This window comes from Chrysoperla carnea, chromosome 2 (assembly GCF_905475395.1).
Source record: "Chrysoperla carnea chromosome 2, inChrCarn1.1, whole genome shotgun sequence".
Lineage (NCBI taxonomy): Eukaryota > Metazoa > Arthropoda > Insecta > Neuroptera > Chrysopidae > Chrysoperla > Chrysoperla carnea.
Window position 1 is genome coordinate 46,739,251 of NC_058338.1, and position 26,594 is coordinate 46,765,844.

The 26,594-nt window shown below is 27.9% G+C and overlaps 1 protein-coding gene across 1 annotated transcript in view; it reads left to right on the forward strand.

Annotated features, from left to right (window-relative positions):
* The window catches only part of LOC123293808 (neurogenic locus Notch protein), a 216,959-nt gene that overhangs the window by 135,599 nt on the left and 54,766 nt on the right, over positions 1-26,594 (forward strand). The window contains exons 3-4 of the mRNA XM_044874742.1: positions 18,261-18,538; positions 19,312-19,507. Of these exons, the coding sequence (XP_044730677.1) occupies positions 18,261-18,538; positions 19,312-19,507 (474 nt within the window). The remainder of the gene's footprint in view (positions 1-18,260; positions 18,539-19,311; positions 19,508-26,594) is intronic.

Consider the following 26,594-nt stretch of genomic DNA (forward strand, 5'->3'; position numbering starts at 1 on the left):
TAAATCAGGCATGCATAATATAATTTTCATAAAAACCCACCCATTTTATTAGATATTAATTTCCTAATATTTTAGTATATTTCAAAACAAAATTTTCCCAATAATATCGATAAATTTTGTCGTTTATATCGGAATTTTAATTAAATGTAAACATTGGTTTATGTATACAATCTACGATCACTTTTATTACAGTGTGTACCTGAAAGTGGGTGTGAGAAAATAATAAATTTCAATAAACTCAATTTTCAAAATTCTATAGCATTTTGATGTTCTTTCTTGAAAAGGCCTTCGAATCTTACACTTAAGAAACGAGAAAAATTTAATGAGAGGTGAGATATAAAAATTGAAGTCCAATAATTTTCAGTTTTTTATATTTCAAAACCTTTTCTAAATACACGGTAAGAAATTTTTATGGATAACACCATGTGAGTATGGATGTGAATGCGATACTGTGGGCTGTATTGAGGTAATAGTAACATTAGCAATAGTGATGGCGGATGAGTCCTGACGCCCATATTGATTGGCGATACCCTACTCTTAGCTTTTTAGAATATATTCTAAGTAAATGGCTTGTGTAATATTCATAAAATCATAAAATTGTATTTTATACTAATATCTTTTTTCTTTTTGTTTTAGGTAAGTTTCATGAAACTATTTTTTCTGATGAGAAAACGGTTTTATGGTAAGATTGATCCTGCGTAAGTAAGTCATAAAATACCGTCACGTAGATAATTCAAATTGCAGTATTTTTTCCAAAAATTGTTCATTTATCAATAGAACGGTATGGTTTCTCTTTGTAACCATGATGTAAATACATCATTATATAAAACCATAGATGCATTTTAACGATATTAGATCACAATTTTGATAAAAATATTAATGAAGCATAAATTACTTTTTATAATTTTGTAATGTATTTACGGATATAATAAACCATATATTGCATAACATTTTTTAAAATTATGTCATCTATACATATAATAAATAAAGGAAATTTCGATAAAATGGATAAAACTTAGTAAGCTATACGCACCCACGAAAGCTATTTTTGCCTGCCTCTTCTAACTCTTGTTAAACAAGAGAAATACATCTTAAAAAAGATATGGTTCTGCCGGAAAAAGCAACTTTGTAATTTTTTTTTCCAAATACTCCTTCTAACTTGGGCTAACGTTATGAGTAGAAATTCTAATCTTTAAAAGAATTTTACATCCACACCTCGACCCTTATTTTTGATAAACTCTTATCTTCAACACTTTACCTTTGTTTCAATCCAAGTAATTTTTTTTGTTCAACTTAGCTATAAAATGTTCTCAATCGCTTCGGTTCGACCGCTAGTGGCTTCGATGCCACTGAGAAACACACAGGCATACATATAAACACTTTAAACTTATAACACTCCTTCTTAAATCAATATCAAAGTGATGATCAAGGACATCAGATGAGATAGGAATTTTTTGGGACAAATTTTTGGAAATATTTTAATTGAAATAGAAATTTTTGAGTTGACTTTGTTCTTTTGAATTATTGTTGTAAATTACCTAGTTATTTTTGTAACATCTTTTACTCTCCTATAAATAAGAATTTCGATAAAAGTACATCGCGGTATTCTTTTCTGTTTCGTGAAATTTTTTACTAACAAAAAAAAACTTATTAATTGTAATTGTTTAAAATTATTTAAAAGAATATTCATGCATACTCAAAAAAAATAATAATTGATTTATTATTTACTTATTATATTTATGTATTTAATAATATTTATTGATAAATAAAAAACATAATTGATTTATTTATTTGAATATCTTGAAAACCGTGATGGTTTCACCCTGCACGACCGTGACCTAACGAACACCCGACCCGTGATGTTTGTAATATTATTTTGAGTGAGTAACATACATTACCTATCTTTCACTTTTTATGAGATTTCAATTTCTTTAATTTTTATTTTTAATAAATATTCAATTTTTGTTTACATAATTGAAAAAAACAAATTAACACTTAGAAACAATATTTTTTATCATATATTTTAAAATATGATTTAAAATGATAGATTAAGATGAGTTATTGCCGATCCCGAACATTTTCTAATAATCCTGATTAAGTAAGTTATTCAGTTAGGGTCGTTTACTATGCGAATCCATTCTATAAAAGCGGAGACCTATTTCAGTAATTTGGAGGTGATTCTCATTGAAAATCAGTTTGTACACTTGGTAAGTGTGAAAGATGTGCTTTTTGCGGATGTTTTTCGCGGTTTTTATATTTGCAATCCTCCATAGCCCTGCAAATTGAGCTAGTAGAAAATTTATATGTAAGCTGAACTAGTGTCAACGATGTGTCTTTTGAGTGTCAATTTCTCAAAGGGGACATCTATAAACTACGGAAACTCAAAGAAAAGGGGAAGAGGTTTAAGAAAATCTCACCAAAACTCATTGAAACGCGGGGGAGGGGGCTCCAGACAATTTTTAGAAAAATCTCATGGCTAATTTCAAAATGCTTATTTCGAGAGTAGGAAAAAATGCAGCTTATAAACGAATGCATTCAGTAAACATTTGTATATAAACCTATATTGAAAAAAATCTCACGTAAGAGGGACTCCCCTCCCTTTGAATTTGACTCCAATCAAATATAGAGCTATGCTTTTTTTTTTATAGAATATTAAAATATTGTAGGCACATCAAAAATGAAAGATATCTCATAAATATATTTGAATTTTCGGGGTGAATATAGTAACTTATTTTAAGAAACGGGTCTGCAAACATCAAAATGTCCAAAACAATCAATGAATGAAAAATCCATACGAATTTCTCATTAAAAGTCAAAGAATCTTAAGGTCAAATATTATTCAACCTAGAACTTCCGTTTGATATGAATTTTACATAAAATAAGTAAAAAACCTGATTGTTAAGAATTTTGTAAAACAAGTAACGTAACTGTGTTTGATAATAACCGTGTGGGCGATTTCTTCAGACGAGGACAGATATTTTTGAAGATCGTAGGTTAAACTTCATGCAACAAATAATTGAATACAAGTTGTAGTTGACATTCAAAAGAACTAAGAACATCTTAATTTATATAATAAAATTAAATATTTTTTGTTTAAAACATTGTTTCAAAACATATGGTTTACATATTGTGTAAGAGTGCGTACTACTGCGTATCGTGTTGTTTGTACAAATGACAATATTTTCTCAATTAAAAACAATTATTTTTATTAAATCCATATGGTCTGATGAATGTTTACTATGTGAAGCAACATTTTTTTTAGCTAAACGATATTGATTGTATCGTTTAAGGTTATTCGATTAAAATTTTTTTAGGTAATGAATTGCCGTTTAAAATATTTCTTGGATACCACATGATTAATTGTGGACATCTTGTATACTATGATATCTTATACATTATTACTCTTTCAAATTTTTTCTGTTCTTCCTTTATCTTCCTTCTCAAATTCCATGTATCACCGCTCATTTTCAAGCTTATTATGTCTAGAATTGGCGAGAAATATACTCATGGTTTAAAAATTTAAAGCTTAGGAAAAAACACGCTATAAAAATAATAATTTGAACGAAAAAATATCATAAATTTAAATAATAACTTTATTAGGCAAACATGTTAGTTTTTACAGATGTTCTCCTAATACTCTCTAGACATATAATACTCTAAACATAACTAGGCAAACATGTTAGTTTTTAATAATGCTCGCGTTATACTACTCTATTAATTATGGATTTTTGACTTTTTTCATCACTTTTCTTCAAAATTTCTTGTTCGTTGTTTTTAGCCATGAGTTATGGTAACTATGGGAGTGGAATTCCGCACGGGTCGAGCTAGTAATCATTATTATTACTATGATTTATACCCTTATAAGCTAGTCAAAAGATAGTGGCAGATTTTAGTTTTGGTAAAGGACTAATTTCCCGCCACAGCCTTTGGAAGCGAACCCCAGGCGTCTCCTGAAGGAAAATCAGCTATAAATCTAGTATAAAATTTAAAGGTGGTGGAGATTGAAGATCTTTAAAATTAAATTTTTGTTGTTTTTACTAACAGGCTTTGAAAAAATTACCAATTAATAAATCCTTTAAAATTGTGAGTCGTAAACTGTCCTCATTTTGTACCATTTCCATTTTTAACATGCTTTTATTAGCTTGGTATGTATCTAGTCTAACTAACGAAATTTTGAAACGTTATTTTCACCTTCTTCAAATCGTCGAATTGAATTGAAACTTCGCACACTTACCAGGATCTTCAGGATTATCGATTAACTAAAATATATTTGATGGTGGAAGCGCAAATAACATTGCATAATATTAATAAATATTAGTTGAATATTTCTATAAGTTAAACAGAATAGAGTGATTTAGAAAAAAATAATTTTTAAAAAGCGCTGCATGATTTTTAAGATGATTTTTAAATGACTTTATTTTTTGCAATACCTTTCAATAAAATATTTAAAATAATTGAAATCAGTACCCCACACTTTTTTACGATAAAATGATTTTTTTCTTTATCACTAAATTATTTCTTTCAACTTATAGGAATGTAGAACAAACTTAATTACCACCAACTTTTGCTGTGCAAATGGATACTTCATTGATAATGAAATAGCCTTAAATAAATAAATTCAATGACTCTTTAATTACAGATGATTTGAATGCAGTTTATTCCCTGACTACAGTATAAATATTATTATAATGAATTGCATTAAAAATGTTTTCTTTTTTTATAATTTTATTTTGAAGACAACGTCATATGTAATTAATAATTAATTACAAATCAAAGCGAGTAGTCGTACATTACTAGCATAAAGTCGGTACAAAAAAAAACGCCGAGTATTATAATTATAATTGAATCAATCAGTATAAAAGTTAATCAATAAAAGAGAAGAAGGAGCAAGCGATGATAATCAATATTAGAGACAGACAATAATTATTGATGCTAATAACTCTCTTGACTGAGTTTATTTAGTCTTCTTGTTGTGATAGATCAACGAACAGACCTAACTATATTATTAGATTACAGTGAGAAACATCAAAGATGGGATAAAATATTTAATCATATGTTAATATATTTGTGCTTTTAATTTTAAAAAACGACCTAAAATTTGAAATATTACACATGAAAAGTAAACGATCGAGACGGGATATTTTAGAACTAATGAAAATATATGATAATGTGAAAAAAGATTCACAAATTCTTCTTTACGATCAAACTGACACAAACTTAAAACTGTTTTAACATGCTTTAATTAGCTTCGTATGAATCTATGCTATGTATCTCTGTAACGACATCATTTGAACAGGAACATAGTGTTCATGAGAGGTTCAAGAAATTTATTAGATATTTTATAACACACGGTAACTATAGAAGTTCTATATCAAATATTCTTTCTAATATTATTGATTTTTTTGAGAAAATCTATTAAACGGGTTTTCCTTTAGAAATCTTTTCAAATTTCTATCTTCAGTGGTTTTGCCCTCAAATCTTTCTGCTTGTTTGAACTTTGAAGTATAAAGCTACATAACCATTGTTTCAAATATTTCGTACAACGATTAAATATCGTTTCAGGTTTTCGATTTATAAAGAAGCATTCATATCATACCGTTTGTGAGAAGAATAATTATTTTTTGAATATTGTAAATATAGTATATTAAAAAAGCTTGAGTAACATTATGACATACGTTGATCTATATCTGTCTTCAAAATTATTGGAAACATGGAGTTCTCATGTACAAAATTCACATCCCCTTTTGAACCCTTCATTTACGTTACTTAAGGAACGTGTGTACATAATTTTATGCTTCTAAACCCAGCGGTTTCTTCCATTCTTATATATTCTCTCCGTGAGTGGGTTTTATTGGAGGCGTTTCCATGGTAACGATACACTACTTTAATTATAGAATTGTATGGATGCATATATGGATTGCATTTATGACTTACATTGAAAATTTAATATTATTGTCTCACAAATTTAAATAAATAATTATGATAATTATTATATTATATTTGAAAATAATATTTGTTCAATTTGATTTCTTATTTTCACAATTTTCAATGCATTAAGTTTAATTAATTAGTGTTTTTCAATAATTTTAATTTGACATTATCTATAACATTAACATGTAAAGAATTGCAAATTAGTCATAACAGCTTCCTTTATCTCCAAAATTTTTCACTGGAAGCGCTGGCATCGATTTTATTGTCCCTACCATAACTATGCACACAACGAGTATAGATTACAAATGTAACAAGTAAAAAAAGTAAACGAAAATAATTCTTGAAATTAAAAAAAATTGTCGTTATTTAAATTATCGCACATTTTTTGCGATTTAGTATATATAGTCCCGCGATTTACGAACAGACAGACTTTATGGATGTATTATGATAGTTGAATAAATAAAATCATATGTATACGGATTGGTATGGTATGGTCTTTAAATAATCATGTGAACTAGTTAATTGATTGATGATTTCTTAATGATTTTTGATTACTTATTTTAAACTGATATGATAATGCAATATTTTAAATTATTTATTGAAATTGAAATATGGCAAATGTCAAAGTTGAATTGATTTAACTATTTTATTTTTTTATTTTAAATGATTCACCGAAATATTTGTTTTAAAATATTTTTTTAATTCATTGAGTCGACGATTTACTTAAATGTCAACTTTCAAATTTAATACTTTGGAGAAATTTTATAAATATAAATCTATAAGATTTACAAAACGAGATAATTCTATTCATTAATCATTAATATGACTTCTAAAATTTCGAAGTGAGTTATAATCAAAAAAATAATGCGAAAGACGTTTTTGTATGGACCCGTTGTAAATTTCTAATATATGTTGGATGATTGTATCTTTTTGCCTATTGTGCTGACAATAAAAAAATAAAGTTGAAAGAAAGGCAACTACTTTTTCTTTTCTTTTTTAGAAAGGTGTACGAAATAGATACTTAGAATTTATTAAATTGGGAAAAAAAAAATTATTATGTTTAGATAGATATCGAACTTTATTTTTCCAAAAATATTTGAGAATTAGGATTATTTAATTAAAATTAATTACGATGCTGATTTTTAAAAGCTTTTATTTAACAACAATGTATGCATGTATGTTACGGTGGATTCTTTGAACTCAATTTTGAAGTAGATATCTTTAACCGATTGAGCTGAAATTTTGCATGCACATTTAGTTTGGACGAAAATGCATGGTAAAGTTGCGCCGTCCTGATTTTCCCATCGCTCCCACTATATTTATTTTAATACATTTTTCAGTCTTAAATTAAAAATTTTAATAAAAAATATTTTTTAAGGAACTAGCTTTTATTGTACTCAAAAATAGAAAATAATTTTATCTATAAGTCACTCATACCCGACTATTCGTAAAAGTTTGAGGTGCTTAATAAAAAGGATGAATCGAAAAGTAATTAGGCATGTGTTTTAAAATAACCGCCTCAAGCTTTTACAAATAGTTGGGTATGAGTGGCTTATAGATAAAATTATTTTCTACTTTTTAGTACAATAAAAGCTTGTCCCTTAAAAAGTATATTTATTAAAAATTTTTCTAATTATAATTTTATTTTCTCATGAAATAATGTTTTCATGTTTTAAAACTGTTAAATATTAAATTCTTAATTCAAAGAAAACAATAATTTTTAAACCGTTATCATACTTCGCAGAAAAATACATATACAATTCATAGAATTCTCAATGAGCCATTATTATAAGAAAATTATTAAAAATTTTCAAAACATTAAAAAACGTTTTAAGAACCGTAAATATAAATTTTATTATCTAACTCTAATTGGAAGCTTGTCTATGATTGTTGTTGGACGACCAATAAGTATTTTTTTCTTGAACAAAGTATAACCGTATCTCATTTTAAAAATAAACGCAACAACATATTAATAATTAATAAATAATATTTTAATCATTCAAACTATACACCGCGACCGCTTAGTAACGATCACTAACTGACTGTTATACAAATCATTTAGAAGGCCAGTATTATAAGGCGTCCACTATCGATTCATTAATTCATGTTCGTTGTGTGCGTAGGGACAATAGTCATGGTAGGGAAAATAAAATCGATGCCAGCGCTTTCATTTTGGCGATAAAGGAGGCTGTTATGACTAATTTGCAATTCTTTACATGTTAAACTAATTAATTAAACTTAATGCATTAAAAATTGTGAAAATAAGAAATCAAATTGCACAAATATTATTTTTCAAATGTAAATTATCATAATTATTTCTTTAAATTTTTTTGAGACAATAATATTAAATTTTCAATGTAAGTCATAAATGCAATCCATACAGTTATATATGCATCCATACAATTCTATAATTAAAGTAGTGTATCGTTACCATGGAAACGCCTCCAATAAAACTCACGCACGGTGCGAATATGAAATTTTCGATGTTTTCCATGAACAATTTTTCACTTCTACTCATTGCATGAGTTCAAGTTTATCAAATACCTCTGCAATTCATAAACTTTTGGCGATTAATCAATTTTTTTCTAAAAGATAATTGGAAGCTTCCAGAAATCGTCAACACTTTTCGTCCGCTAAACCGCTTTGCACCAATCTCTCTCTGTGCAGAGATATTGTTTTTTTCTATATACATCTAATATGATTCATTGTTAGGATTCTAAAAACACAATAGCTTCACAATAACAATTATTCAATGGCAGTGTGTACGCTTAAATGCATACGTTCCAATGCTTTATTTTATTTATAATGAATTTTCCTATACAATTCCAGTAATTCAAACACCCCTGATTTTATTGAGCCTCGAATATCGAGACGACTCTATTTCTATAACTGAAAGCATATATGGTAAATAATTTTACTCTTAAAGAAATACCTCTTGGGTATCAATCCAGAAAAATTAATAAAAAACAAGTGAAAACAAACAATTGATTTAGTTAGTTGTTGAAATACCCTGTATATAAAGTGTCAGTGCTGGCATTATTTATAACCCTCCGAACAAAAAAAAAGGTGTTATAAGTTTTACTGCTATGTGTGTATGTCTGTCTGTGGCATCGTAGCGCCTAAACGGACGAACCGATTTTAATTATTTGGTTTCATTTGAAAAGTAATTTAACGGATACTGTTATAGCTATGTTTCAAGTGCGATGTTAGGGTTCCGCACCCGAAAAAACTAAAAAATTATTCTTCAGAAAAACTTATAATAAAATTTCTTAACAGTAAGTGTAAACGAATACAAGTAAAATTTCAAATTTGTGCTCCCCTTGAAATTGCAAATATCTGAAAAAAATTTGCCAGATGATGAATTTTATTAGCTAAGGTTCAACACTCCAACACTGTTTCATACTGGATTAAACTTGAATCATTTATTTAATGCTGGTTTTTAAAAAGAAGTTATGTAATAAAATATTACTATACTTGGATATTATTGTTGGATAGTGGCTGCTGTAATTTCAAAAATTATTAATAATGCAGTTACCGTTTTAGAAAAAAAAAATTTATATAAGTTGATTATTTATGTGGACTAATAATAATAATAAATGATAATAAAAGATTTCTTCCTTACCAATTATAATATCATTTTTAATATCAACATTTACGTTTGTTATGTCTGTCAATGGGTTTTATTTTTTAATGTTGAAGATGTTTTACAATTAGTTTTATACAAAAATGTTTTAATTATATGTTTGAGATATAAGTATATCGTTAGGATGTTTTAGTTGGAACTTGTGATGAGTTCATTTTTTTTAAATTATCTTGGTGAGGTAGTCTCATAGAGATAATACCATAGAACTTCAAAGTCGCCGCCCAAGTGGTTGATCGCAGTAAGGAGAGACAGATAAAGTAGGCGTATAAGACAGTTTTAGTCTCTCTTCTACGCCTAAATTTTCTGTCTGTTTTTAACTACTTTAAATCTTATTTAGATCGTGCTCTGAAAAAAAGGGTTAAAACTTTTTGAAAAAGATAAAATAAGCCAAAATACTTTGTGACTTAAGTACCACTAAAAATTTTGTAAATGTAAAATTGATAGATTCATTCTTTAGTGCAAATTTTGACGAATTTACTACTAAAAACTTTGTCCCCCAAATACTGCGTAATTTAATTAACTCCAAGGAATAATTAATTGAAAATATAATTATCACCTATTGAAAAAAAAAAAAAAACGCAGAATTGAAAACTGAAAGTTTGGAATAACTGTGTTTTTTTTTTTCTAATTTTTCAGTTAATTATAGTACGAATAATTAAAATTTCATAATTTGAAAATTGAAATTAGTAACATACTAGCTAAAACCGGCTACGTTTTACTGTACTTTGTCTGATATTAATTATTAGGGGAGTAAATTTATTGTAGTATACATATTTATAATTCCGAAAAAACCCGAAGACCTGCGATGTAGTTTGTTGCTTGTCTGAGTACGCATGTAGTCATTCTATATAGGTGGGAACAACTGCGCTGTGTCCGTCAGGTTATTGTCAGTTTCAAACAATAGATGCTTAATTAATAATAAGCACGCATTAGTAAAAAGATCACTTGATTTTATTATTTTTCTCATACTGGGCTCTTATTGGCAAAATCGATTCTTTAAGAGTAAACTAAAAAAACAACAAAAATTGACAAGTGTTTGTTCATTGCGCACATAGTGCACAAATTCGTCACAAAAGGTTGACGTTATTTTTGCAGCTTAAAATTTTGAAATTTTAATAAAGATTATTTGAACCTAAATGGCGATAACAGCGACAAAAAAGTTTTTTTAATAATAACCTTAAACATTCCCACTTAAATGATCAAAAAGGTTTAAAAAGCCTATTGAAAACAATGAACTACCTTGACTAAAATAATTTAGCTTTTAAAATATTTAGTTTAAATAATTTTATTTGCCTGAGGTAACTCGTTTTAATTATTGCCTTTCCAACGAATTTAATTTATGTAAAATAGAAACATCTATCTTTTGTTCAACTAATGTGCGTAGTAATAATAAAAACGTATTAACAAAGAAATATTTTTCCAGAATAAAATTTATGTGAAAATTCAATTTAATTTAAGGACACATAAATGTGTACACGTTTTTGAATCGTGTGATGTTTCGTTAAACAACCAATTAAGGAACACATATTTTTAATACAAAATAATTGTTCTGATTTTGATCTCTTAAGTAATTCACCCTAAAGTAGTGCGTTTAATTGATACCCGTTTTGTTTTTATTAAAAAGTGGGTTTTATTATTTAATCTCAGAAATATGATCATTTTGCGTGCAATAAATTTTAATGTTTGCAACACGAATTTAAAATATTAATTTTTTTCTCTGCACCATTATTATTATAAAAGTATATTATTGTTTTACAATTGAATAGTCTTGGATAAATAAAATAAATATATGGTAAATATATATTGTTATCACTTCCATATATTCATTTTATTTGGTGAAATATTTGTGGACATTTTTGTGTAGAATATAAATTACAATTTTAATTTATATTTATTTATTTGTATTTTTTTTCTTATTTCAAGTTACTCAAAATGGTAAAAATTGTAAATGATTTGTTTGTTTTTTATGAGTTTTTACATAAGAAAATTTCATTTTAGCTTTTTTTTTTATAAAATAATAAGTAACTCGCAAGTATGTCGCAACTCAAGTAAGTTCATAACATGATTATTAAATTTAAAAATTTTATGTTTTCTACAAATTTATTTGACAATTGGATCGATGACTGATATCGAATTTTGCACATTACCCATAAAAATATAAAAGTGGACTTGATACCATAACAAAATTTGAAAGTTAAATTAAAATTGATTAAAAAACTAATAAGTTTTAAGCATTCAAACATTGATTCCCACCTCTTTCTTGCAAAATAGTTTTATACGTAATCTCTTTGGCGATACTTAACAATGACGTCACTAAGTATCTTCTTCTTTATTTAATTATAAGTTTTAGGCGTACATATTTTGTGTATCTACTTCTAAATACTTTCATAAAACCAACTTCATTTTTCTGGCCATGTAGTGAGAATCTGAAGTCACTGAAAAAAAAATTTTTTTGAGCAAGCTATAGCGGTAATTTTCTCACGAGTATGTCTTTCAACTATAATATCTTCGTTTTTGCTTCCCTGATGTGCATTTAAGTAATATTGCTTTAAATACTTTTGTGGACATACATTTATGTTGCCCAACTGCCGTAAATTATACGAAAAGCTCTGATTGAGTAAGAACTTCTCTAAAGACAACGTATTAGGTACTGACGTGAAAAAAGTTAATAATTCATTTTAGCAGAATAATTTGACCGTAGTTTACACAAATGTAATGAATATGATATTAGTGGTCGTACAACCTTAAAATTATGAAGTGATCATACAACCTTTAGACTATGAAATTTAATACATTCACGTTCGCTGTGTCTCTTTTGTATTTGCAGCCAAAAACATAAGAATTCGAAAAATAAATTATTCGAAAATTCTATTGTATCAAAATTTAAGCATCAATTTCATTTGAAAGTCTGCTTATTGTATCCTAATATTCACTTTTATGTAAAATAAAATTTTTTTTTATAAAAATAGAAACGCTACCGGTCTACTGAGTAAATTACAATACCCACTTGAGCTTCTATAGAAGCTGAGTGAATGAATAACTATAAAATAGCAATATTTTGTAAACCTGCCGTAGAATCTCAGTTAGACTCCACTCTAGGTTAGGTTAAGTTATATTGGCTGTCCACGAAGGACGTACTTAGGCAATAGAGCCCATTGTGATACCATATGTGTTTTACCATCTTTCCGCTAATAATTTAATTTATCAGCTCCTCAATTTAAGAGGCTGAGTAAACCTCCTTCGTGCATATACCATGCACTACACCAGCCCATCACAACTATTAATTAAATTAATTTTGTTGCGAAGGCGGTAATCGAACCCGCTACCCTAAGCATACCGCGGACGGAATTGGTTACGCCTTACCCAACTGAGCTAATAGGGCGACAACTCCACGCTAAAAGCAATGAATTATGAGAAATTAGTGTATTTAGAAATACTCTTTATCAATTTGCATCAACAAATTCCACATAATTTTCAAAGACATATGACTTATTTTGAGATGTAAAACACAAATAAATAGACAGTAATTAAAATTGGCAATATTTAAAAAAATTTATACATGATATTTATTTACTTGTACAAAAATCAAAAAATAAACATTGAAAATCGTGTATAATCTATTACAAAGCGAAATTAAGTAATTAAAAAAAAATTTCAAAATTGTTAAGCAATCGCCAATCAATGTACTTACAACCACAAGAGAACTTACAAGAGAAGAGAGAGATTCATTCGAACAAACGTACTTAATTATTATACTTATTATGTGAGTATTCAAAATAGAATGAAATAATATATATTAAGATTTTATAAATAATATAAAATTTAAATAATAATAGTTAATCATATACTTTAAAACATATTTAATTGATATAAGCAACCCTGGTATAGCGCGCGAAGATTTTTAAATAAATCATTCATAGAACATTCTTTTTTAAATGATGATAAATAACATGTCATAACATGTATTTAAAAAAAAAGAAGCAAAAAACTACCCTAATCCAAAACCTAATGGTGGGTCCACACAATACAGACATATTTTTCACAAAGTCTGAGTAAAAATGTTCATGCAAATATGATGACGAAATGTATGTGCAGACTTATCATTAGTATGGGAATACTTCCAACTTCCGTGCTCAGACTTTTCCATCATACCGACTTTTGTTTGCACTGATTTGTTCCGCAGACAAAATTCTATAGAAGTCTATGTGAAGTTGGTATCGTGTGGACCCACCATAACGCAATGAGTTGACTTTTGTTAACCGGTGTTGAGTTATGCGGCTTGGAATGGTTTTTTGTATCCTGTTTACTGCAATCTGACGAAAGTAAATCTTACGGTGACGTATATAATAGTTGAACTCATTGTCGAAAAAACCAAGAAAATTTTAGCTTAGGCAATATAGCGTCTACTACTGCGATTCGAAAGCTATATCATTTTTTCAAACGATACCAACGTTTGAGCTCCACAAGCTGAATGGCCATAGACATATTAAAGACAAAACTCTCTATTTGTCGGCTGAAAAGCAAGGAGCTTTTTTAATTTTTGTTTGCTTCAGTCGAATAGAGGCATCACTTGTATTACATTCTAGTTCCGCGCTATAAGAAAGTTGCTTTATATTTGGCCCAATATTATTATTTGAGAAAAAAATACAACGCCTCCTACACATAATTATGTTTCAGTATTATGTGTTTATACCAGTTGTTTAACAATAATTTGGAATAATATGGACATTTGAGACTTCTTCAATGAATCCTACAGTAATTAAAGATGAGATCTAAGAACTTTGAAAAAATTTTATGTTTTATGTTTTTGCGAGGGCTCTATAACTTAAGTGTTGGTAATAATAAAAAATTATTCTATAAAAAATTTACTTTAAAATGAATATTAAAAATCAATTCTACGAGACAATATTAAAAATCAATTCACGAAAAAAGTTTAGAAAAATTGAATTTTGAGTTGTATTCAGATTTTGCTTGGTAAAATTAGTTGCGATCAAAGAAAAAAATCAGTAATGAAGTAGCTACAATCAATTGGATTTGGTATAACTGTATATTTCTACAAGACGGGTTCATTAGTTTTTAAGAAATCTTGCCGAATTTAAAAATCAAATTATAAGTGATTAAAGTTTTAAGTTTTACATTGAATTTACAATAACTCTTGAAGCAAATGTCCTACAGCTTCAAAGCCAGTGCATTCTTTTACTTTTGCTTACCGCGAATTTCTGCCTGTCAAAGCCCAACTTCAAGTCTTTTCTGGGTAATGGTATAGTAAATGAGTGTAGTTTCAAAAAGGATGTATCACCTAAGTTTTACTTCGGCTGACTTAAAACATGCGAAAACATTATTGTGTTGGAACTATTCGATAACAATTATTTAATTCCGAACTTGAGAAAAACGAAATAAAAAAATATATTTTTGATAAACATCTTGTATATAAAATTTTTGTAAATTTATCTCGTGTGTGTGTGATGGATGGGTTACTATTTGTATTATTATGGGTAAGGTACACTATTGTTGATGGATTGGAATGGTATTTATAGAATCGTGGTGATATAATTACTATATTAATATATTGCGTGCATATATTATTACTATTATTTATAAAACAATATTTTGTAATTATTTCTTTATGTAATTTTTAAGAGTTATGCGGTACTGCAACTCCAATGATTACTCACAAAGTCACAAACACAATAGGTATATTTAGTATATAAAGCCTATCCAATTTTAATATCACATTCTCGATTTACTTAAGTTTATTTTGTTTATTTAGTCACTACGGAAATCAGAAGATAACTTTTGTATAGTAGTAGACCAAGGCTAATATAGTGCTACTTCGACAAGATCAATACCAAGACCCAATTAATATGAATTAAGATTAAAACCAAGAACCCACGCAAGATCAAGACTTATAACAAGACTTTTATCAAACTTATTGTTCAAACTAATTAATGAACCCCTAGACAATTTTTAATATGTTTGTTATTATACTTGATAACCATGATCTCGGTCTTGTTTTGGCAATAATACCGATATTTTATGCAAAGACTCGAATTTTTTTTTCCAATTAGTTGTCAGAGATTTTTTCGAAAACTTGAAACACGTAAAAAAATAATATCAAATTTTAGTATTTTGGCACTCATACGAACCTCTGTTTGCATATTATTAGAGTTCTAAATCCAAAATTTCAACATTCTAAAGCTACTTATATTTAAGTATGAAATACGTATGAACAGATGTCGCGCGAAAATTATTCAATTTTGATTCAAAGATGCTCTTACTGATAATTAAGTATGAAATACGTATGAACAGATGTCCCGTCGAAATTATTCAATTTTGATTCAAATATGTTCTTTCCTACTTTTAATTTTGATTCAAAGATGTTCTTCCCTACTTTTTTTTTAACCACAATACTTACAATTCGTACAAGAAAGTAAAATTAATAGTTGTATCTATCAGAACAATTACAGCAGCCATAAAATGTATCGTTTATAGAATATTGTCGAAAATCTGTGGACGAACTTAATCTAGATTCTAAAAATAAATTGTTATCTATGTTTCTGTCTGTTAAATTCATGAAACAGCTGAACCGATTCTAAAACTCGTTGAAATAAACTCTATTTTTGTCCCGTTGTTTCTTAGTATACAAGAAATATTTGAATGCAAACCATTTTTGGATATTCTATAAGTATGTTGATCTGATTTCTTAAATGCAATTAATTTATTATTAATTAATCAATCATTAATTGAAAAAGTATATTAATTACATAGAAATATTTTAATGATTCGATTAATTACCTATTTGGGTATTTCTAAGATTTATTAATGTTTCCGATTACAAAATTTTAAATTTTAATTTGGTTGAAAGAGATTATATAAAACTGATAGATTTATTTCAAAAATTTATTTCTTTTTTGTTTAATTTGACGAGGACGTTACCAAAAGAAAAATAGCCTATTTTAGTTGGGTATTTTAGCCCTAACAAGGGCTAAAAAATAATAATTCAATTTTAAAAATTTTATGAGACAACAAAATGTTTATGCTTAAATATTTTGTGAGTGGTATTTATTGTTTTCGGTCTTCAAATTTACACCTATTGTTTTAATACAAACAATACGGTTATTAATTTGCGATGCATATATAAAACATAAATTATTTATTTTTACGACGAAAGTTTATTTATTTATCACACACACAAATGCCCATGTACACATACAACTGATAAGGTGTAGGAGATGATTTTTCATTTTAATTTTCAACCTACTCACAGATTATGATATGAAAATGCATCGTAAACATTAGTTAATTTATTGAAGCATATCAAGTAGCTCTTTTAGGTCATTAAAAATTGCTAGAAAATAAAATTTCTTTTTAGGTCAATAAAAAATGGCAGAAAAGCTAGGGTTTTTCAATTAACTTCCCAGTGCTAATTAACTTCTCAGATATTGTAATGGGTTCGATTTTTCTCTTGAACAGTGCTAATCATTCAATTTATTCCTTGTTTCTGTCAACACTCGTCAAAAATGTTAGCGTAAGACTAAGTAAGTATGCGAATGACTAAGAAAGATTTTTGAAGATTATTTATTGGTCAAATAAATAAAATGACTAAATAACTTAATATGATCAAATAAGAAATTGCTCATTAGCGGCTGAAATTCTTTTTTTTCGCGCATGCTTTGAATTTTAATTTAAGTTACATTATTCAAATTTAGTAAATCCTTTATTTCATATTTCGATGATTATAAAAATACTACTGAATTATTAAACCCAATGTATACGTCTTTAAAATTAAAACCAAAATTATAAGTTTGGTCCAACCTTCTTGTAATTATTATGATAGGGGCCTATTCTTTTACTTTTAAATAAAAAATGCTTATAACCACGGTTTATTGTCATTAGATATTTGTGAGAAGATTATTGATCGCGGTTTGGACTTTTTTTTGTATTCTGATTGTTTTTCAAAACCCACTTGTGTCTTATACAAGTTCTTTCATAATATGATGGTTAATTATCTCTAGGAGTTACGTTACTTTTGATGGTGTCAAATTACTTGTTTTTAAATAAAAAGTGGTGTACCATCTTTAAAACTTAGTTGGTAGAAGACGATACGAAATTCTTTTTTAACCACACAAACCACGAACGTAGTTAAAAACAAACATAAAAAGTTATACAAAAATAAATAAAGACTTTTCTTTGCACGGAAAAGACACTAATTATGTTAAAAATAAATTGTATTCTTGAGAAAAATATTTCATTTTATACCACTCCCCCTAAAAGTCTGAAATACATTTTAAGCTAATAATAGAAGAAAAATCCCGTCTCCATAAAATGATTCGATCGTATAACCGAAAAAATTATGACGTACATTGTTAGTTATTAAAAAATATTTTGGGATTTGATTTTTAGAATCTACGATGTTGTATTTTAAAAATTTTTCTTACCATTTGTGGCTATTTATCAGAATGGGAACTTTATGGCAAAATAGAATTTTTTTATATAAATTTGCTCAACAATTTTGCCACTATAGATGCAAAAAGTACCTAGTGATAGATCTTAGAGCCAATTTATGCTACCGTTTTAATTATAATATAATAATGCATCGAATAATTTCAACAAACCATAAAACCTTACAAAACAATTATTAAAATTTAATGAAGATGTATTCTAAAATTTTTTGTTTTTGTTTCAGTTGTACATCAAAATACGTGGGAGAATATTGCCAACATTTAAATCCATGTGATACCGGACCCGGACCTCGTTGTCAAAATGGAGGCTCGTGTCATGTACGTGTATCACCCGGGGCATCATCACCGAGTTTTACATGCTCTTGCCCATTAGGATTTAGTGCATCATTATGTGAAATTCCTATAGCAAATTCATGTGACTCTAGTCCGTGCTTAAATGGTGGGATTTGTAATTTAACATCATTAAATAGTTACCAATGCAACTGTGCCTCCGGATTTACAGGTGAGTCAATTTTCTTTCTTTATAGTTACATGTTACTTTATATAGCCCCCCTCTTCTCACTGCTTTACCATTAAACCACTGATTTCATTTTCTGTAAATAGAATGATCCACAAATAATTTATAGACTCGAAAGATCTAGAATGGATTCTGTAATCCATTCCCTAAATTTCTTAATTGGATACGTCATTACAAAATATGCCGAACCTAATTTGTAATTTAAGGGATCAAGATCATGCTAAAACCAAACTTTATTCCTTTCTTACTAATGCATTGTATAAGGAATCTGTACACTGCTAAATTTGAGCTTTATACATAGCATGTTAATTGTGTCCATTTTTTCGTATAATGATAAAATATAGTTTTAGAATTTCGATTTATAAAGAAATATATCTAACATACTGCTTGCGAGAAGAATAATATAAATCACATGCAGTTAAGAAAACCTAAGTAACACTGACATTGCATCATTCATTGATCTATATTTGGCTATCAAATTATTTACATGGGATTTCAATATACAAACTATCATCTCCTTTTTCACCAGCTTAGGATGGGAGTGGTGGTAGGAGGATGAAAAATTATTTCCATGCAAGGAATCAAATACAAAGATTCTGAAAATAACAAACCCTTTATTAAATTGTTAGGGTTTAGATTTAAATATTAACTTATGAGAAAGGAGTAAACCTATTTATTAGATATATTTTAACAGAGATTTTGGAAGAATTAGTCAAATCAGTTGCCAGTTTTTTACGTTTTATCTTATAATTTTACAGGTGATCATTGCGAATTACAAGATCATTGTGCATCACAGCCATGTCGAAATGGTGCTGAATGTAAATCCTTGGATGGCACATATAAATGTTTATGTGCACGAGGGTTTTCTGGTGCCAACTGTCAAGAAGATATTGACGAGTGTGCAGCGAAGCCGTGTCGTCAAGGCAAATGTTTAAACACATATGGAACATACTCGTAAGTACAATTTATTTTTCAATTTTTTATTATTTAATAGCTTTCGAAAACGTCTCGAAGAGAGACTTGAGTGTAGTCAAAGAGATTTTAAGCATGATTATCAAAAATTTATGATTAATTTAAATAAAATTTATAGTTTTGAAATAATAAGACGTTTTAATTTAAAAACGAAACTGGTTTTTTTACATCAATTAAGTCCTTTTTTACATACACAGAATATAATTTATTTATTGCAAATACGATCTATACAATTAACGGCAGAATTTCTACTGCAGATTAAATTTTTAGTTCAATAAGATACATAGAACATGCGCGGCAGCTGGTAAAATTTTCGATTCTCATGTAAACGAACGTCTGCTATTGAGATACGGTGTCTCAATAAGGCCTCTAATTCTGCATATACCACCATAGAGTTGTTTATTTTCAGTATTCGTTGTCATTATTCAGTTTTCTCAATTTTCAATTTCTTTTTCAAATTCAAATTTCAAAAAGTGAAATAAAAATGAAAATTTGGAAATGAAAGGTCTCGCAGGCACACCTCAGATACACTATACACATTTCATTTCAAAAGTTTCATCTTTATTTCAGTTTTTGAAAATTTGAATTTTAAAAAAAGAAATTGGAAATATGGTGGTATGCTGAATTAGAAGCCTTAAAACGTGACTTCAGGAAATTCTGCATACTATCCTGTATGTGTTTTTTGCTTTTGCCAATTTTGATTATATTTCTCAGATTTCCAGCGCCAGGAATAAAAAAGTACATATAACATTATAGACGGCTAATTTACTGTCTAAAACTTAACAAAAAAAAAAATGCTGGGTTGCAAATTAATCCATTTTAGCCAGGTTTTTTGGTTCGATATTTTATCAGCGTCTATTTGAAATAGTTTCAGGCATTAGTTTATTTTTTCAATAAAACTCCCGTTAAATTATGAAGTTCTAAACAAAAACTCTTTGATTAGTTATAACTGTATTCGTTTTAAAGGGGTGCTTTCACTTTCAAAGAATTAAACTTTACCCGAGATATTTGGATCAAATCGTAGTAGCTGTTAATTTCACATTAGTTAAAAACATTTTTATTAGGTAAACAAAATATTTTCAAAACCTTAATTATTTTAAGTGCACAAGATGTACTAACTTCATCCAATAAATTGGAGAAATAATTTAGAACAATTTCTTGGACAATGTAAACAGCCCTTAAACATCTTGTCGCTATACTATAGTGTAAGAGTTTAATCAACTGCTGAAAATAAAATTGGACAAAGCACGCAAATTTTATACACAGATAAGGTGAACAAAATGATTACCTGGGGCTTCTCAAATTTCTGATAATTTATTTAACAGAAATACGCAATGATTCTTAACACATATACAGAGATCTATGTAATTTAACATCACACCTTGTAAAAAAATTGACTTATAATCATTTATAATAAAGTTGATTTCACTGATAATTATATGTCATCATTATATGATAAAATACGACGATATCAACATCGTTAACATGAATAATAATCTTTTACCGTATATGTAAATTTTTAAACTTAATTTCATTTTTTTTATTTTGCAACCAGTACTCAAAAAACTATGCAGCTACATGCATTTTGATTATTAATTAACACATTTTTATCTTTTCCTGCATATTTAAAAAGAGTTACTTTGTATAAAGTAGGTGAATTATATGTACAGATGCATTGATTCAGTAGTTGATTTTGAATATACAAATTAACCTAAATTTTATGAATTTTTAATATAAGTTGTCACTTATACCAGATGTGAATAAGTATTTTTAACACCCAAAACCACTTTCAAATCCATTAATCTATACATATTATATAAAATTTATGTGTTTGTTTGTATGAGAGATTTTATAGGAACCCTGTAATGGCCATGGAAGTAAGGAGCCTTGTTTACGAAAATATGATACTGCTCTGTTAAAAAATACCGGAATAATTATTTTACCACAGTATATTTTGTATGGAGATTCAGTACATTAATGCCAACATTCCTTCTTATTTTCGAAATATTTTTATAAGAGCTTAGATGAGCATGTAGATTCCAAATCATGAAAAAAAAAATCGTAGAAAAATGACGGCCATTTAATCCCACATGCATCTTTTTTTTAAACTTACTTATAACAAGTGAAAACAAACAATTTCCACAAGTTAATTGTGGAAATACCATGTATAGAAGACAATTTTGATGACGCAATCGTTTGTGTTTTGACGTCACGTAAGTAAAGAAAAATAGCCACTCTTAGATGGCCACCCATTCATAACTGATATTCTTGTAGAATAAATACTATAAAATTTGCACCTAATTTGCGGCCTCGTGGGTAAACAGTGAGGTTATAAGGAACATTTTTTACATTTAAACTTTTGTTCTATCTCTAACGGTTTACAAGACCTAATTGACCCATGTTGCTCATTTTCGAACTTGACCTCACTTTTTATGTCCTAAGCACGCTATAAAGTTATTCAGCTTGCTATCTCTTTTCGTTTTGAGTTATCGAGTTTACAGACAGACAGACAGACAACCGGAAATGGATTAATTAGGTGATTTTATGAACACCTATACCAAAATTTGGTTGGTTAGCAATATTTTTAAGCGTTACAAACTTGGGACTAAAATTAATATACCTTGATATATTTCATATATACGTGGTATAAAAATAATACAAGCACTACTTTCTATATAGGGTATTTCAGCAATTAACTCAGGCAATTGTTTATTTTTACTTGTTTTTACTTGTTTAAGAATTAATTTTACCCAATTTTATATATACATGGTATAAAAATAATACAAGCACTGATATTCAACACTTTCTATATAGGGTATTTCAACAATTAACTCAGGCAATTGTTTATTTTTACTTGTTTTTACTTGTTTAAGGATTAATTTTACCCAATTTTACAATTTCCTTCAAAGTATCAAATAGATAAAAGCTATTTTTTCCAACAAACTAATTCTGAAAGTATCCATTTTTTTCGAATAAAAAACTCGTTAACTTTACATACCTGGCTAATAAATTATCGATCATAAGTTGATTGATATGAGCTGTAAATTTAATAAAATTTTATATTTGTAATAAATCTGATAATTTTTAATATCTTTTATTTTTTATCAAAGATAAAGTCATGCATGGCGATTTCTTAAAAAATAAACCACCTTCATATAATATATTTCAAATCTTATTAGCATATTTGCCCTAAAGGCTTCAAAAAAAAACATTATTAGGTAAGAAAATAAAATATAGAATTATAAATGAAAGTACCTTAAAACTAAGTACATTGGGTGTGGTCTATGATGTTGCTAACTTATAACAACAACAACTAACTTATCGAACATCACGATGCCAAGCTAAAACTCAGTACTGAGTTCTGAGTTATGTTTGTTGCTTATGAGAAGAAGAAATTCAAGAGAAATTCAAATATGAATAAATTATTGTTTTAATCGACATTTAGTTGTTTTGTATATATCCTGTTCTTTTCTGAGAAAAGTTTTTTTATAGCAAATTATCATATTTTATAAATTATATTACGAAATTTAAAAGTAGAACTATTTTAATATAACTCGATTTGTCATTGTTTCATTTTTTTTTAATCAATTAATCACCCTTTTATACGTCTTTTGGGAAAAAATCATATCGATTCTCTGTACTGTTTGTGTTAGTTTTAAATCAAAATTAAAATTCTTGGTTTCATTTTCACTCTATCAAAAAAATGCACATGTTTTATCATTTTACAAGCTTTTATTTAGTTTCACCTGTTGTCTGTCTGTAATCAAATCTTGCAAGTCAAATTTGATCCACTTTCCGGTTTTCGATTGAGCTGAAATTTTGCATGCACATTTAGATTGGATGACAATGCATGGTAAGGTTGTGGCGTCCTGATTTTCCCATCGCTTCCATCATATTTGATATATATACATTTTTTTAGTCTTAAATTAAAAATTTGAATAAAAAGTACTTTTTAAGGGGTAAGCTTTTATTGTACTAAAAAGTAGAAAGTAATTTTATCTATGAGTCTCATACCCGACTATTTGTAAAAGCTTGGAGGAAGAATATGAAATAGTCTTCCAAATATTGTACTCAATAGATGGCAGAAATTCTTTATTAGTCTATAGGATGGTAGAATTAGACAAGGTATATTCGATGGGGGCGAGTTTTGATTAAGTTCGCGCACGTACCCAGTCTATGCCATCTCAGCTTGTTCCCGCTTCCTGATTCCTAAATTCAATCCTTGAATTTAGTAATGAAAAAATCGTTCCTTTCAATAATTTTTTTTGGCATAAGACATGTAAAAGATAATCAATATTCTAATTCTACCACGCATTGACCAATTTGACAGTTCGAACGTAAACAAATAATCAATATGGCGGTGACTGGGTACCGTGCGAGAGATATTACCGAGAGTGAGAGAATACCCCCACCCTACCCCAACCTGCGCAAGAGCATATTTTGTCTAATTCTACCATGGACTAGATCATTAGCTTTGGAGTTATAAATGGCGAAGTTAGTTTGACAAAGGTTGCCTTATGTTATTATGTGGTGTTTTTTAAGTCTTCTATTTAGGGTTTTCTTCTTCGGTTATCCAATATCGATGCCAATATCGTCTCCTACTATTTAGCGTGTTTTTTAAGCATGTAGATAATTCTTGTAAATAAATGTTTACTCTCTTATCGAATATAAAGATGCTTAGTTCAGCTTTATACGCAGATACATAGTACCAGGAAAGAAAGATAAGAAAAAATTATGGGCTATTATTAAAATGATTAAATAGAAAAAAATAAAATAAAAAAAGCTTTTATGAATACATTATAATAGACATAATAATAATAATAAAGAACATTATTATAAAAGTTTAGTAACCGCTGAGCAACAATAGATCTAATCCAATAACAACTTGTCATATTACCATATAGTAAGTGTCCACCTTCTTTTCTTAATACAATCACACTACACAGATACAGACAGAGTATAGAGATAAGGTACAACTATGTTACATGCACATGTAAAAGGAACGGTGTCGGGTGCGTCTCTTCAGCTTTGTCTTCACTACTATTATTATCGTCATATATTCTCAACTATAAAATGATGATCAAGGTAAATAAATTTATATATAGTAAAAGTCCGATTTTGGTTAAAAAAATAGAAAATATAATAATTTTTTCAGAATTTTATCGCTCAAATAATTTTTTAGGCCATATCATTGAGTTTGGAATCATATATGGGACATTAGTTTGACAAAAATGGACATAAATATATGAACACAAATAATTAAAATCAATCATATATAAAATAAAGTTCGAAAACTAAAACACCGACAATTACAGAATCGCGCTCTTAAAAGTATGAAAACAAGAAAATATTTCCATCTGTTTATGGAAATATATATATTTAATTGTTATGATAAGTAAAATCTTCATTACAGTCGGGAGAACTCTTGGGTGTCGTATTCAATTTAATGTAACGGAACATAGTCTATAACCAGCGGACGATCAAGCTGATTTTAACGATACCTCATTTGTTAAATTATGATAATTCGTTTAGAAGTTAAGAGGGAACAGATGAACATACATACATATTGGTCAAACACATTGTCGGGGTAAAAAGCACACTTTGTCCGACATCTAGAATTATTTGCAAAATTTGTGAAGCTCAACAACGGTGCTATTAAAGTGATATTTTAGGTTTTAATTTCGTCTTCCTGTATCTCAAAAATTACTTATTATTATTTTTTAAATGGAAATTCGTTTGTCAGGTGTTGGACAAAATGATTTTTTTTTTTTTCATTTAGATAATTATTAATTAACATTATTTGAAAATGCTATTTATCAATTTTATGCTCGTGGCGCAATTCAAAATTTTAGTCCCGTAACGGTTTATTCATATATCCCTTGCCCAGGGTTAGATTACCTATAAGCACTGCGATAATACGCTGGCTTTATTTATACCACAAATGGAAGAAAAGATAATATTCTTTAGCAAATATTATATTGAACAAATTAGTCGCATTGTTCACCGGTTACACGCAATAGCACTTATACTTTGAAGATACTCAATTTCAGTTTTTTCAAAAATATTTATTTCATACTTTCATTCGGTAAGAAACAGTTGGGTAAAGGTCGACGCTAATTCGGATTTTGGATCATAACAAATATATTTCAAAAGTAAATTAATGGATTTTTCCTTTAATTAATTATTAAAAATAAATTTTCAGGAGGTTTAAAACTTTTAGTTGTGAATATCTCAATTCAATACCTGCGTGATTAAGCAAGTTCTTCTCCTATGCCCTTCAAATGAAGATAAATTTAAATTTCGCGTTTTTTCGAATAAATTCTTAAATCAAACAATATACGGACTATAAAAGTAGGTACCAAATGCATTAAAAAAGCTTTAGCAACGCTGCAGATGGTTCGTTCAGCATTCTACGTTAGTATGTTCTGTGTTATATCAGATTGTACTCTGAAACGAATGGACCGGTTTTTTTAAATATTTTTTTAAATATGAACATTATTGAGTATAGTAGAGAAGTAAAAAAAAGAGAACTTGGAGAGATAAAAAAATAAATATTTATACAGATGTAGTTAAAATATTTATAGTTCATTTACAAATAATTTATAATTTATGTCATAAAATTGTCTAATGTAATCATTCTTCATATTTTAGAATATTATATAAATATACATATATTATTTTATAATTTATAACAGTATTAATAATACAAAGGTTGGATTGGATTTGGATTATTAAAAGATATGTAAATCATGATGGCTCATAAAAAGGAGAAATACAGTAGATAACTTTTCAAGATTAATAGTTAGTATTCATCTGCTATTACATGCTCCCAAGCCATAACTTATAAATGCGGTGAATAGTTCAGGAATTTTTATTTTGCTTTAATGTATAGGAAATTTTATAGGCATTCTCTTCGACAATCGGAAACTGAATCAATAAAGTTTTACGTAAAATTGATGTGATAAACAAAATTTTGATAACAGTTTAAAATTGAATCTACACCTTTATTTTGAAGAAATTTTCTTGCTGGAACTATTTAAGATCAGATATTTAAAAATATCTGAATCAG